At 40.7% G+C, this 16,622-nt stretch overlaps 1 protein-coding gene across 3 annotated transcripts in view; it reads right to left on the reverse strand.

The window, feature by feature from the left end:
- The window catches only part of LOC133117064 (glypican-6-like), a 235,340-nt gene that overhangs the window by 113,863 nt on the left and 104,855 nt on the right, over positions 1–16,622 (reverse strand). For all 3 annotated transcript variants that reach the window (XM_061227159.1, XM_061227158.1, XM_061227161.1), the window contains exon 3: positions 4,902–5,293. In XM_061227159.1, coding sequence (XP_061083143.1) covers positions 4,902–5,293 — 392 coding nt within the window. The remainder of the gene's footprint in view (positions 1–4,901; positions 5,294–16,622) is intronic.

Raw genomic sequence — 16,622 nt, forward strand, 5'->3', positions numbered from 1 at the left:
TAAATAAATATATATATATATATATATATATATATATATATATATTTATTTGATGATATTTTACCCCGAAAGCTACTGGGAGCTGGCTTTTGCATGACACAAACATCCAGACATGCCACTGTTTATTCTGATGGGTGTGAGCTGTGTGTAATTGGCCCCTCTGTACCCCCCGCTCCAGCCAAAGAGCACTGGAGCTGAGATAAACAGCCGTCAGCTCCAGCACTGCCACCGGGTCTCTCTAATAAACACAAAAATAAAGGTCAGGATTTGGCAAGACGTGGAGCGGAGAAGAAAAGCATGATGATTTAAAGCTTATTTTGTTATTTTTATTTTTTTAACTCTTAGCAAAACCCCTGTCACACCCTCCATGGGCTACGGGTTGGCATCCCTGGGGGAAGAGGCATCGAGCAGGTTATTTAAGCCCCTCTCGAAGGCACCTGACATTCAGATAAGTGGAAGCCTCTGCTTCACTTCTCATTTCCCAGACTTCAAGCAGAAATAATGCAGAAAGTATACACACAAATTTGCACATACTTCCACAATCATGACCAGCATATTAAACTAACAAACAAAAAATAAAAGCATTATAATTGCATGGAAAAAGACTACTTTCACAAAATTAATTTTAAGAAACACCTGAAGGACCTTTATTTTCTGCTATCAGGAGGGGAAGACATCCTGGCAAAAAGCCTCTGTCTTAGAAGCACTGCTGAGATAAATACAAGCGACAAAAAACAAATGGCCCTCACAGTTCTAGCTGCTACTCCTGTCTGCAATGACACAAATATGGATGTGAGCGATAAATTGATTTATAAGCACCCCCACCCTCACCCACACAATTACCACCAGATAGTTTTCCACTGATGGAGAGGCAGCAAGACAGTCTTGCTGACAATTAACAGCACTAAAACAACTAACAGCACTTCTGAAGTATAATTCTTATCTGGGCAAAATAATGGAACCAGCCAAGTTGCATTTTATGTACACAAAAGCCTCACACTTGCGGTTTTAGTTTTAGTTTCTAAACCACAAGTAAATGTTTCGGAAACATTTTAATTGAGAGGTTTTTGCCACCTTGACTTGTTCATATGCATTACTGGAATGCATTATACTATAATAACACTCTATAGACTATAGAACACAAAAAGCAAAAGAATATAAGGAAATGTTGCCGAGTGAACTTGAACATTGTATCTTCAAAAGCAAGAACCAGGGCTTTCCTGGTACTATGCAACACGGCTGCTAGCACATACTGTAGGCTGCCCCAAGGCACTGAATGTCCAGAGTATACAAGAAAGGCGGTTGTAAGCCTGCCTACACTTCAAACAGAATGCGCCTGTTTGATAAGTACAATATACACTGGATAAATGTTACAAGATAAAGATGCAAAGTTTCTATCCAAACACAGTTTTTTTCCCTTTCCAGTGCCTGAGGTCAGGCATTATGCAAGCAGTCACCTGGGGTCACTGTAGAAGGAATATCAACTTTACAACAAAAAAAAAAAACCTGAGGAACAAGAGCAAGATCGAGCACAAGGGATGAGCTGAGGCAGATGGGTAAAACAAACCCGAGGAAAAAGGAGGCTGCTGTCCTTATGGGAAAACAGCTGGCACCCTGGGGTGTTCAACGCGAGTGTTCTCAAGCATTTCGTAAACAAAAGTTGCGAATTGTTTAAACAAGTATGTGCATTCCTCATTTTCTCCTCTGAACTACATGCTTGTAAAGACCTTCTTCAAACAATACTTATTTATTTATTTTCTTTCTTGAAGTTCCATTACTTACTGTACATCATGATAAAAAAATATACCCAGTGTACTGCAGTGTTCAAGGTTTTCTTTGAAACTTTGAAAAAAATTAATAACTAGAAAGATAAAAATGCAAAGAAAGGACAACATACGCAGACCTTGATGTTCAGCATCTAAAACCTGCCGGCACAATATAGAAAGGAATTCTCCTTATCACAAGCTAAACTGGCCAGGTGTTATAACCAATAAGCCAAGCAAGGTGACTAATTCATTTGCCTGATCACACAGTATATTACAGCGTTTCCCGCTGGATTTCTTTGGAGGACAGGTGGTTAGGTGGTGCAGTGTGACTCAACACTGAGCCCCAGGGGGTTAGTGGGGGAGGAAAGCTTAGCTCAGACTGTGGACCAGGTAGGGGGTGTTACTCTCACTTCCCTGGGTCTCATGATTTTTATTTTTATTTTTATTTTTCTGCACAACCTCTCTTTACTGACAGCTTGTGCTGACTAATCAAGTGGCAAGCAATCTCTAAATTATAAATGTAATTTGGCTTCATCAATACCATTCGCTTCAAAATCTCAGAGACATCAAAGAAAATAACAGACCGGAAAAAAATGAAGGAGAGAGGATAAAATATCTGTGACAGTTAGACACGCTGGCTCATAGCATTGTTTAACCATTTAACTGCTCTGTGATATTTACGAGTTTCATTATCTAATAAAGACTGCAAACTTTATTAACTGAATTAGTTACTGACCTAGGCTTATTTTATAAAGCCATGGTTTGGGGCCAGGGCAGTGTTTTCACAGTTTTTTCCGAACCTGTATCATTCTCGATAGATTCTGCATTATCGGTGGTTTCACGGACAACAGAACGGCTCCCATTGTTGCCACCTCCTTGGGCAAGATTTCATGTACATGTAGGAAAGATGAGATCTTTACCTGACCCTTTTTGGAAGCAAGATCAAGCTATCAATTAGCTAGGCTACATGTTGGCTTTCCTGAGGAAAATCTCAACTATATAAAAAATACACTCATATGTGTGGCCAAGCAGCCAATCATAGTGAGATGCCCACCAATCGAAACATTGTCATTTCATACTTCGATTACTAACCACGGGGAGTCCACACACCGCACAAATATATTGAATCGATAATTTGTGAAGACGGATCAGAAAATGTAGCACTTATATGAAAAAAGAAATCCATTGATTGCTAAATCGTAGTAAATTAGCTTTCAAAAACTGATATTGCTGTATTATATTTTTTATTATTTAATATTTACATTTACATTTTAGTCATTTGGCAGATGCTTTTAATCCAAAGCGACTTTGGATTGTGCATAGGTTCTTCCACAAGTCAAAGCATCACATCCATAACTAGGAAAATACACATGAAATGCTGTTCTAAACATATAGTCATCATAAGTGCAAAATTTATTTTTATTTTTTTTGTTTTTTTGGGGTTAGACAAGGAGGATAGGGATATCAGAAAGGGAGGCGGGGGAAATCAGGAGGGAGGACTAAGGTAGAGTTTGAAAATATGAGGCAGAAACCCTGTATTTCCCCTGAGCGATTGGGCAAGTGAGTGAGGGGTTGGAGCTGGGATTGGAGCTGGGGTTGGAGCTGGGGTTGGAGCTGGGGTTGGAGCTGGGGTTGGAGCTGGGGTTGGAGCTGGGGTTGGAGCTGGGGTTGGAGCGTCTAGTCTGGTCACCAATAGGCCAGGTGGAGTGTGATGGCATTGCACGAATAGGGTATTCTTTTGGTTTCTAGCACAAGAATGGCTGTGTCCTCATGTTAGGCTTTGAAACTGTTTCTCAGTGTCACGGTAGGTTACACGAGGGGCAGGTACCATTTCATCAACAATATGATTTAAAGAACTAAGTAACTGTATAAATGATGAGGGCCCCATACAATCAGATTTAAATATGGCCTTTTCCCTGGGAAAATATATTTCGCCTCTGCAGAAAACAAGCGTTGTGAAGTGAATTTAAAACTTGGCAACTGAGGCAGAACTGGGCACCGGCTCAAAAAATACCTGCAACGTAAAACTGTCAAGTCAACAGAGCATCAGAATAGCTCTGTAGGAAGTGTAAAACTGTGTGATAGCAAAGGGGCCTCATTCAAGGAACTTACAATAGTGCTTGTATGCCTTGTACAGAAAACAATGTCTACAGAAAGACATTGCAATTTCTATCTGCTTCCCTTTAAAATGAAACAGAAAAAAATACATAGTGCAAATAAATTATACACTGGTATAATTATCTTTAAACTCAAAATGAACTGACAGTTTTCAGTTTGCAGTTTGTTGTTAACTTTGACTCATTGTGATAGAAAGTGTGAATTTCCTCCTTGTTATTTACACAATAGTATGAGTGATCATGGAGCACGCCAATCCTGCAAACACACATTAGTACTTCTGGATGATTTTGCCAATGAACTATGACTGCAAGGCACATGTTTTTGTCTGTGAGAGAAACCAAGTGAAGAGCAGCCAAATACTTATTAAACGCTCGGTCTATTAATGCTGAGGAAACCTTGAATTATTTCATGCAAAACACGTCATGTGACTCCTGACATCTTTTTTAAACAGTCATCTCATCACATTCATTTGCTATAAAAGGCTCCTTAGACTGCGCGGGAAAATTAGGAGTGTAATTGCAAGATGGCGCACCCTTCACATGAACACGCAAGTGCCAAAAACACCCCCACACGGAGACACAGAGGGAGGCCACACTCTGGTTTACATTTGTATTCAGATTTCAGAACTGCCCTGAGAGCTTCATGGTCATGAATGTACATGTGGGTGTGTGTATAGGGGTAATGTGTGTATGTGGGTATTGTGTGTAAGCACTACATGTATACATGTGTGCCTGAGAGTGTGCATATGTGTGTACATGTGCATTAATTCATCGCATACGGTACATTCCACAACATGTATAAGTGTATGTAGGAGAGTGAGAGAGCGAATGAGAGAGGGAGAGCAAACAAAAGAGAGTGGAAGCAAGAGAGAGTGAGAGTGAGCGAGAGAAAGAAAGAGTGAGAGTGAGCGAGAGAAAGAAAGAGAGAGGAAGCGAGAGAGAGTGAGAGTGAGCAAGAAAGAGAGAGAGAGAGAGAGAGAGAGAGAGCAGCAGCAGCAGATGAGTGTGGAAACCTTACCCTGGACACCCTATTGGCCACCTCCCGGCCCACCATGAGCCCCTGGACGAAGGTCCTGGCAGCGATGAAAGCCCGGGTCACCTGAGCCTTCAGCTTGCGGGGCACGTCCCCGAAGGGCTTGAGCTGGTCGGTGTACTTGCTGATGCACTCCAGGTAGTCTTCACTGAAGTGGTACTGCGAGTTGAGCAGCTGGAACATGCGCTCCAGCAGGCGGGCCCAGAAGTCATTCAGCATCTCCTCCAGGTTGACGTTCCCGCCCGTGTAGTAGCGCTTGAGCTCGGTGAAGAGGTCCTGGAAGACCTCCGAGTTCTGCATGTACAGCTTGCCGTACGTCCGCACAAACATGTCGTTCAGGGACTTCTCCGTGTTCTCCAGGAGCTCCAGGAAGAACTCTGCAGCAGGAGGAGAGAAAAGAGCTGTGTTACTGTACCGTCACACGAACAGTATATATATGCATAATTTAAAACAAAACTTTAGGGAAATTTATGGAGGTGGAGAAAAAATATTGCAGCATGAAAATCCGGTTTTGCAACCAGTGCGCTGTTTTCCAATCCGTACGATCAGCTCAATCTGTTCATTTTGGTAAACTGAGTGTACATATTTGGAAAACTGTTGTTTCATCTACATAAATATTGTTTTTCACCTAGGGCATCTCCGTATAAATGCCAAAATATAAAATATAGGCCAAAAAATTAAGACTAAGAAAGGCAATATGTAAATTCAATGTATTTATATTAGGCTTGTTTTGGGGGGTAATCTCAACAAGATATCCATTTCCGTTAACAGGGTGTGTGCTTTTGTAAGGCAGTTGCTCGACCATATGGCATTTAAATCACTGCTGAAATTAAACGGCGAATGTCAGATTACTTCTGGGTCAGCAACTGGCCAGCGCTTCGCAGTTCTTCCATTCACTTCTGGATTTCACAACATGGGCGTTTATGACCGGAGGGATGTGTAATTCTACACTGGCCTGTCACTCCTGTCCCTCTATATTTCAACTAAAGCACGTAGCAAGCAGGACGGTGTCTGGGTTTGTCCGGACGACTCGACAGTTAGCGAGGCTTCCATTAGGATGAGCGGTGGAGATCACTCCAGTTCCGTGAACTCGACGTACCCATCTCACTTTCAAACCGGTTAAAGGGCCGGCTAAAAGTTTGACTGTAAACCGGAGATCTGCAGATAACTGTAAATAATTGAATAACCTAAATAAGAACAGCCCCCGCAACGGTCATTAATAGTTAATGAAATGGCTCCCGCTGTTCGAGGAAACGGGGTGTGTTCATAGAACTGAATGAATGCTGCAGTCATGTCGATCTATCATTGCTTAATTAATGGGCACAGCTCTTCGCTCTCCCCCTTACACCCCGTCATGTGTACAGTATGTATATCTAAACACGTATGTGTGATATACTGTGCGATCATACAGTACAGTGTATGATCCCACAATGTTTGGTTTACTTTTGGCTCTGTACCTCACAATTCAACAAAATATTCACGTGGTCAAAGTGCAGACTCAAAGTGTGGAAATTCCAGCACACAATTGTGTACCCACGCACGCACGCACGCCCAATAGGAATGGGACTAGTCACTGAGCTTAAAAACGCCCCACAGCTTGCCGTGTTCACTGTGCATTATTGTTGGAGACAGCGCTTCGATTTGTTAACATTATTTACACACATAGGAAAGTGAGCTTTCTGTTTGAGATTGTTGTTGTTGTTTGCCTTCTCTCCATTTGCTCGCTCCAGTGGTTTTTTGTCTTTGCCAGCAGTCAACGCAGCGCAGTGAGCATTCAAACGAGCAGCACTGCAAACAGCCAGCTTTCAGGATTGCCTTGTTAACTGGAATTTATGCCCCAGAGAGCACCCAAAATGAATAAACACAAAGCATCATAAAAGTTGTCCCTTGTGCCCCACTGTCAAATCTGCATTCCAATTCTGCAAACAAATAAATACAGACTATCTATGACAAGCCTTCTAATGAAGCTCAAAGGAGTTCCTTCCGTTGCCGTTTGTTGAAGGTGGAACGGCATTTGGTTTTGACAAGAAATGTAAAGAAGAAACTACAGGCACTTAATAAAGTGTATCATTAAATATCCATTATCATGCTCTCCAATACCACCCGGCAGAAAATGATCTGGCATTCACGACAGCTTGGCTGGACAATAAGACATTAAGGGGTAATAAATTCCTTGGAGAACATGAGAAAGTTATTATTTTGTTACAATCACATTATGTCAGACTAAATCAGGGGGTGGTGTGTGTGTGTGTGTGTGTGTGTGTCTGTGTCTGTGTGCATGTGTGTGTGTTAAGTGCTATGCGACTTCACATCAAGAACACAAAATGCTTTCCTACACAAAGGATGTCAAAGTGTTTGTGGCATGTACTGTATTTTAGTAATTTCATCTACCATCCAACACGTTTCACTGATGTTGTGATAGAATTCTATCACCTACTCCTCATTCTGTTAATAATGAAATTACAAAATTACTGCGGTGGGACAGTTTTGTCTCATTTCATGATTTGGGTGATGGGGTGAGAAAACGTATGTCATCAAGCGAACACTACCTTTAAACAAACTAATATATATTTGTTATCCGTCAAGTTGAAAATATGTCTCATTACAAGACAAAACTTGTTAAGACAGACTTTTTTTTGCAGTGAATTCATCACAGAAACACGACAGCCAAGAATATCTCATGAGCCAAGGTGTTGTGCTGTCACTGGCTAATCCATCCAATCGGTCACATTACATTTCATTCCATTAATGGCATTTGGCAGATGCTCTTATCCAGAGTGATGTACAGTTGATTAGACTAAGCAGGAGACCATCCTCCCCTGGAGCAATGCAGGGTTAAGGGCCTTGCTCAAGGACCCCAACGGCTGTGTGGATCTTACTGTGGCTACATCGAACCACCAACCTTGCAGTTCTCAGCCAGTTTCACACCCAAAGCATAGTGTTGAGGTTCACACCAAGCAGACATTACTGATTGGCTTTATGGTCACTGTGCTTTCCCATTACATTATATTAAACTTTATTTAGCAGACGTTGAGGTCAAATAACAAACAACCGAATGCAGCAGATAAGGTACAGACCCACACTGCCCCAGCAGCTGCACTGTTGTAAAACAATTACACCTGCTATTACACCACCAGACTATCCAGTGTAAAATACCCTGATGTCCCATGGACTAACGCAGTAATCTACCCAGAGATTGTTTACAGCGATGAAATGACGATTTGAATAATGCGAGTGACCACGGGTGTGGGAAGGCCGTAACCCGGGTGAATAAAAGAAGAAAGCGCTGTGGGTAAAGCCCTTTACTGCTGACAAGGCTGTAAGGCTGAGAGAGAATGGCGGGAGGTAGCGGAGCATGACGACACTGACCTGCTCAGCTTCTGGAGCTGTGAATCATCGCACCGTCGCTGTTCTTACACGGCGAGATGTTCGGCGCTAAATCAGCTTTGATAGACTGAACATTTTAATCCGAACGAGTGCTTGTGACCCGTATTGAATGATAAAAACGGTAAGATCGGAAGGAATCAGAATTTGATATACATAAGCGTAGAAAGACGGTGGTTGAGCTCTCTGTGAACTTGATAAGGCGGCTTAAATTTTTTTTTTTTTTGTTGAATGAAGTGCAATATTTGATAGAAGAGCATCAAACACCAAGGAAATAGAAAGAAAAAAGGTTGCTAAAAGTGGCACATAATGGCAACTTGGAAGCATTAATTTCGTATGTGCACGTGTGCGGTGTGTGTGTGTGTGTCCCTCTGGCGTGCAGGCAATTTCAGCAAAGTTAAAGCTGTTAAACGGAACTGATTAAAAAGCATGCATTCATTGTTCGTACATCAGATAAAGCCCATTATATAACAGAATAAAGCCATTACACTCATGCTTTGTCTGATAATCTGAGGCAATCTCTGGAACCATTCTCCGTCAAGGTGAGTCCACTACCTTTCAGAGACTCCTGCTTCAGACTAATTACTTAATCCCTCTTTGGCCATCTATTTATATTACCCTGCATTTCGGTTGAAGGAAATTCAGAAGGGCCTTATTAAAGTTAAAATGTTTCTTAAGTGCCCATTAGTGCCCTGCAGTGCCATGGAAATTAAAATGATATTAGGAGCCACGGTTTTCCAGGTCCAAAACACAGAAGGTTTACAAACACGGACCGTGTAACTGGATCCCCCCCCTCTCCAGCGGACGGCAGCTGAGCAGGTATTCCTTAATGTTCTCATTAGAGAGCTCAAGGCCCCCTGTTACACACTCTTGTTTCACTGCTGCGGAGACAGACGGTTACATACTTCATTAAGCAGTAAGAGCCTTCAGGCATCTATTTGTAGCAGAAAAGGCAACCTTGTTTTCACTTCCTTCCAGTTCAGTCTGTATTGATTTAAATCATAACAATAGCAAAAGGTCTGATGAGGAGAGACATTCTCATTGAAGCTCTCGATTATTTGATTATTTCTACCATCTAGAGAGTGCCCATTTGAAAAGACACAGAGGGAATTAGCTCTTTGTTCTAGCCATTATCTATCCTTCCTGGTTTTCCTTTATTTCCAGACATAGTAATGCAGTTTTATAAAATGCAATTTCAGATATTGATTATACATAAAATGGGTGACCTTTGTACCAAAGTGTGCATAAAATGTGTTGATGGTGTCGTATTTAAGGCAAGTTCAATATTCAGACCAATCTGAACATTGCACCCAATAGCCTTTAATCTGGAGAAATTAAACAATTTCTAGCATGCATTTACAAGCATACAGTCTTGCCGTTTTTAACAATATTTTATTACAGTACATTTCCTGCCTTATACAGCATTATTTTTCTGGATGTCAAAGGAATGATACGATTCATTAAATCAAGACAAAACACACCAGTCTTGCTGTGTTTACAGAAAAACACAAAGAAGTTAATTTCTGTCTAAAAAGTACATTTCATCCTTGGGCTATTTCACATCTGAGTAACTATCATGTTGATTGATGGTCCTATACTAAGCATATTCAGAATGTATTTTATTATTATTATTTTATATTCATTTTGAAACTGAGAGTCCATTAAAACTGAATGACATTCTGCTAGACATTCCGTTGCTAGAAGGATTCTGTGACCCTATCTCAGCACAATGCTGGATCTATATCTTGGGATTGTGGTTGGCAGATATTAAATAAATAGGAAGCACAGAACATAGCAATTTAAACTCAACATTCCGAGGGATTCACAATATTCACAATACACAATATTGCATTTTTTGGGAGACAGGATCTCTCAAACTCTGCATATCACACAAATTCACTTGCTTTCTGATAAAAATAGACTATTTACTATTTGTGATATAATACGCCCACAATAATAACACAATACATGTATAGCAGGCCCACACACAGGCATAAAACAAACAGCAATACATATAAAACTTTAAAAGGCAAGCCTACCATTGACGGCTTGTTGTGGAGGAGGTCATACGGAATGCACTTTTTGCAGAGGGCAACTTTGCTGCAATAATACTCGCCTTCTTTTATGCGCAGTTCCACAGTTATAATTTGCGACAATACAAAGATGACACATGCAGAAAACATTTCAAATGCATTGTCTTAAAGAATCTACCGAGGGCATTAATTCTAGTTTTCGACTTCAAATTATGCTGACCTTACACTCTACGAAATCTGAAGTCATTTTTGAGTTTTATGCCGAAGTAGCTAAAATCACACCCGTTAGGTGGGAGGCTCAGTTGGACCTGTCTTTCTTGTCTTGACCCTTCTGACAAAATCAATGTTTTATATAATCACAAGTCATTGCTCTTCCTCAAAAGGTTTGTGATGATCAACAACGCAATTTATAATGATAGCCTGTCAACACCCAATACTTGTAAACAGCCAAAGTAAACAGCATGCCAGAACTAGAACAGAAGCTGGTGGAGCATTGGAGAGAGTGTGCTTATGTACGATGTGTCCATACCACTGCCCATTCATATGGATAAAAAAAAGTTAAGCCAGGGTCCCATCCCACATCGGCTCTGTGGTGCCTTCTTTTTTAGTTAATTACATTGCATGTCATTTGGCTGACACTTTTATCCAAAGCGACTTACAGTTGATTAGACTAAGCAGGAGACAATCCTCCCCTGGAGCAATGCAGGGTTAAGGGCCTTTCTCAAGGACCCAACGATGGTGAGGATCTTACTGTGGCTACACCGGGGATCAAACCACCGACCTTGCGGGTCCCAGTCATGTACCTTAACCACTACGCTACAGGCCGCCATTAGTCTTTTGGAAGTACAGACCACCGCACACACACATGCAGCAGGGGCAAGAGCTGTTTCTCCCACTCTTTCACTGTCCACACTACAGTCTTCCTGCTTTTCTTCAGGAAGAGGAGGGCAAAGCTAAGAAAGCGCTGAGAGAATCCTGCTGGAGTCTTAAGTGTGATGCTGCAGATTCCCAGTCTTCACAGAATCGAATAATGTGCGCATCTCTAAGACAAAAAACTAGGACTTGACATATTGTTATAGTGTGTCAGACTTATTGTTTTATAATGTGAGGCAGGCATTAAGGGCTTTCTCTTTGAATCTGTGCAAATACTGCATTGTGATCTATAAATAATACCAATGTCAGACACCAAAGAACAGGAGTCATTATTTTGCTGTGTGCCATGTTTGGGTCATTGTCCGTTGTAATCTCTAAAAAGAAATTGCTCCCCTCTGAAAATATCTGTGTTATTTTTATTTTCCTGTGATTCGTCTCTCTTCCTCTGGGTGAAAAATGCAGAATCCTACTTTAAGGTGACCTCTGGAAACGGCACAGACAATTGTGCCAGAATGAATCAAATATGATGAAGAGCAATCCAAACTCAACAAAATAATGGATCCAGTCTTTGAGATGGTCTCTACCTAATGGGCTGATTTGTACTGAATACCACAAACAGGACAGAGCAATGAGAACTCAACCCAGTGACAGATCTACTCTTTATCTACAGATCTACAGATTTTTAATGTTTTAATGTTTAAGTGTCCGTGTGATACGGTGATGTAAAGTAGTTCATATAATTTATTGCTTATGTTATAATGACCATTAGTATTTTTGTTTTTATATGAATTATTTTGTTTTGTGAAGTTAATTTAATTGTAATTCTTGGTATTTTCAAGGGGGAGGAGCTTTGCCTTTTTAAGGTCCTGCGGCAGGTTCCTTGTCATGTACTCAGGAGAGGAGTGTCCCACTGTAGAGGGTCAATAGACATAGCCTGCCTTGTGACATGTTTTACAGTAGTTATTTGGTGAATTTCTGTTGTTTATGTATTTCTTAGTCATTTGTAAATAGACCACTGTGAATATATGCACTTTTGAAAAGAAAAGGGGGGGAAACAAATGCTGCGCTGGTCGTGGCTTTTGAGATTTCACTCCTACACCACCCTCGGGCATCTTACCACAATTATTATATTTTCTAACCTAGTCAAATATAGTCCCTCTGCAATGAGTGGTCCCAAACCTTGGATCAGGATACTCTGATGGGTTTAGTTGGGTTATAAGATGGATGTGAACACAGATCATCTTCATTTAAAATATACGCCTACTATTCAAACTAGCATAGGTGAGTACTTTCCATTGTAAATATTTGCCAGCTACATTGAGAGTCTCTCAAAAAACGTATTTGCTCATTATGTGAGAAAGGGACCATTCAGAAATTTCCACAGAGATGGAAATTTGTGAATTCATAATGTAGCACTAGAGAGTTGGAAACTCTTCGGAATTAAGCTGTCAAAAGATGCTCAGAGGACAACTCTATCAATCATAAAGCTATCCACATTTTGAGGTCAGACACTGACAAGAAAACGTAGACCACAGGAGCCTGGAGGAGAACAGGATGCCTGTCCTCAGCTGTGATAATTGAGCTTTGCGAATGTTAATTGAGTGCAGCAGAATAATTTCAGATGTCATTACCTGGGTGTCACATGCAATCATATCAACTGCCAATACCCTGCATGGTCACACCAACTATATAGACACTTGTCCGCATGTCTCTTGGAAGGTCACATTAAGAGTTTTTTTTTCCCCCCCAAATAAAGACAAACACATTTTACTTTCTGCAATTCATTAAAATAAATTTCAAAAAATCATTTATTTTCATTTCATAATTTTTCATTTTATATTTGAATAATTACTTTACATGTTTGACAAGAACCAAAATGCTTTACTGTAAATCCATCAAACCTAGGAAAAGAACGATACCCTTTTTCCTGCAAAAGAAAGTATCTGAAAGAGCAAACAAGGAAACAAGGTTACTACAGTTATTTAGATAACATTAATTATTTAGTGGATGCTATTATCCAAAGCGACTTACAGTTGATTAGACTAAGCAGGGGGACAATCCTTCTTGGAGCAATGTGGAGTTAAGGGCCTTGCTCAAGGGCCCAATAGCTGTGTAGATCTCATCTCCAACCAAGGTTAGTCACCACTGAGACAGCCCTCATAGACATGTATGAATACGAAAGCAGGAGCACATCTCCAGACGCATTAATGGCTGTGCATAGAGTGTCTTTAGTGGAGAAGGACTTGAGGACCAATAGCGCGACTACAAATCAGTGCATAAGAGGAGTGCGGAGAGGGAGTACTTGTTGGGACAGATGAATCACAGAAAGGCAGAAACCAAGAGCAATCGATCTTCCTATACAATAAAGGCCCAAGGCACTGCTGTAATTCTAATGGCTCCATAAATGTCTCTGTTAAGACCTTTTTGTCGGGGGGGGGGGGGGGGGGGGGGGGCATGAGATCACGTTGCAATGCGGGAATGGCCTGTTTGTAAATGAGCTAGCCCCAGTCACTGATTTGCCCATGTTGAAAATGGGCACCTGCCAACCAGCCTTTGGCTTCTGCCAGTTGGAAGGGCAGACTGGGGCGGGTTTTTGGGGGGGTGAAAAACCCACCCCAGTTTGCTGAGATGATACTATGTCCTGTAAACCGCATCTCCCATACTGTAAGACCTGGAGTGTGCCTCATTCATAGAGGAAGCAGGTTTTAAGTACCTCCTTTCTCGCCAAAACTTGCTTCAGGGTGATGGCATTGTGTCACATCACTCTTGTCCTGTATGACCTTTTCTACACCCAGTTGCCTTTTGTGGTTTGAAGTCCAAAAACATTGGGGTCTCTGTCTGTCTGTCTCTGCGACTGTCTCGCCAGCTTTCCCCAACTGTCAGATTCATTCTCAGCCCTTTGACATAGAGTGGAGATGACAGTACCTTTCCTGAGATGGAGATGGACCATAAGCACTGTGCTGCTAAATGAGTCTGAAACATTCTGTCCCCTCATTCCGTCAGGGGAGAAAGCGCTGTAGCTCACGGCATGCAGGCAGTAGCAGAACGCTCACTGCAGACCATTGATCTTTTCATCAATGAACTCATTCTCTATGAAGTCCTGTATAGGAGTGCAGGGTTTCCAAGCCGTCAGTAGAGACCCCCTGGGCAGGCTATGAGACGGGTGAACATGGGTTGTGAGATGGATCTTGGATGGATCTTATGGATCTTATGAAAACATGTTAAACCCCTTTGAAGACATAAAAATGATAAAAGAATCAAATCAAACCTGGATAGGAGATACAATAATATTTGTACTGTACAGTGCTTTTAGCATGGGAGAAGCGCTTCACAAATAAAATGTATTATTATTATATTATAATTATTATGAGTGTACTTATTTAAGCATGTTTTATCTTGGATTTTCATTTGTGGTGGTTAGCAGGAATTGTATTCAAATGGGTTATTATGGACAGAGACAGGGCCCTCTAGCACCAAGGGAAGAGCTGGACAATCTCTCATTCTCTAAATAAAACTCCATAAACCACAAAGGCATCTGCATTTCCAGGTGACATAGACCAGTTTACGACCACACCTTCCTGAATGCTAATCATGTAAGCCTAATTTATATTGCATAGCACATTCTCTCCCACATCAATCACACTGGCTATATACAAAAATACTGGTACACCGTTCATTTTCAAAATGGGTGCTCCACAAATAAGGGCATTCTTTCTAACAGTAAGAATAAGAATTATGTTGGCAGGTATGATTATCATTTTGATTTTCATGCATCAGTATATTTTTTTATACCACCTTGAGCAGATCTATAAGCTGCAAAACATTTTCTGTGACCAGCAAAGTCTATTCTTGCTTTTAAAATTTCTTTCCATGGTTGCAGAACTCTTGGGACTCAGAGATATAGTATTCATAGGTATCCTGGCATGCACGGCATGTTTGAGATATCCCAACAGATTTTCAATAATATTCAAGTGTGGGTACTGTGACGGCCATTCAAAAACCTTCATCGTTCTTTCATTCAAGTTCTTCATGGCTGATTTTGAGGCATGCTGTGGTTCATTAACCAACTGAAAGGTCTGTTTGTCTGTTTGTGGATCAGTTCAAGAAAAACTTTGCATATATGTGCATATATACAACTGCATCTACTGTATAGTTGCATTCAGTTGTATAGTGTGTGTATATGTCCATGCAAGTGTGTGTGTGTGTGTGTGTGTGTGTGTCTGTGTGTGTGTGTGTGTGTGCGTGTGTATATGTGCGTGAGCATGCGAGTGTGCGTGCATGTGTACGCTTGAAGACAACAAACACATAAAAATTCTCACCATGTGGTTGCAGGCTTATTAAAATTCATTAGGAGTGTTATTGGCACATCTATAATGCCAGTGAAGCGGAGCTGAGAGAGAACTTTATATCCCACGAGCTTTAATTACATTAAAGTCACACTGCAGGCCTCTGCGTTTGACAGCAGTGTGATACTTCTAAGGATGGAAAAAAAACCCCAGTCAATTCTTTATCTTTTTGTTTTGTTCCCTGGGTGTCTGGGACAAACGACCACAAAATTCATCCATCAATGGCATATAAGAAACAAGCTTTCAGGACTCTGACCAAGAAGAAAGATAAATAACATTATGAATAAGCTGGTGCTCTGCCTTGTGGTTTTGTCTTTAAAACCTTTCAATAATGACTAAACTGATCATTTTTGTGACATTCTACTTTGACCTTATATGACAACACCACGGGCCAGATTCAAACAAGCCTACGTAGTCCATAAGCAATTCAATCATATCTCATACATGAATTGTATATGTTATATAGTCCAATGCTTTAATCTACCCAATGCTTGCATTTTGATTCCATTGCTAATTAACTTTTATAAATGATTTAAATTATCCACAAGCTATTTTATGAGTAACAGACCTGAACCTAGACCCATACAGTACAAATTGTGGGTATCTCCACAAAGATAATTTGTCTACATACATTTATCCTGACTTCCATTTGTGAAAGTTATTTTTAATCTCAATCTGATGACTGAACACCGTGGTTTTCATTTCATTGCTACAATGAACGTGTCAGAAATACACTGGGTCTCAAGGGTCCTGTCTTTGCAGTATCATATAAAAATAAATTATACATCACTGTAGTAATTACTGGTCCAACAACTTTGACTTTCTTCATTTCAATGCATTTCAATGAGGCAAGAAACTTGTATATGGTGGAAAAAAAGTTCATCAATATGTGCCACCACAAGACATAAAAGAATGCTTGTGGCACCAGAAGCAAGAATGAATGCTTTAGCCAGAATGAGGCAACTTGTGGTCTGTGTGGAATAACAATTGAATGGTTTATTCTGTTAGCAGCTGAAAGAAATGCTCTTAACAATGCTTGGCTTACCAATGTCTGTTTTCTTCCTTACATA

This window comes from Conger conger, chromosome 17, assembly GCF_963514075.1.
Source record: "Conger conger chromosome 17, fConCon1.1, whole genome shotgun sequence".
In the NCBI taxonomy this organism is placed as follows: Eukaryota; Metazoa; Chordata; class Actinopteri; order Anguilliformes; family Congridae; genus Conger; species Conger conger.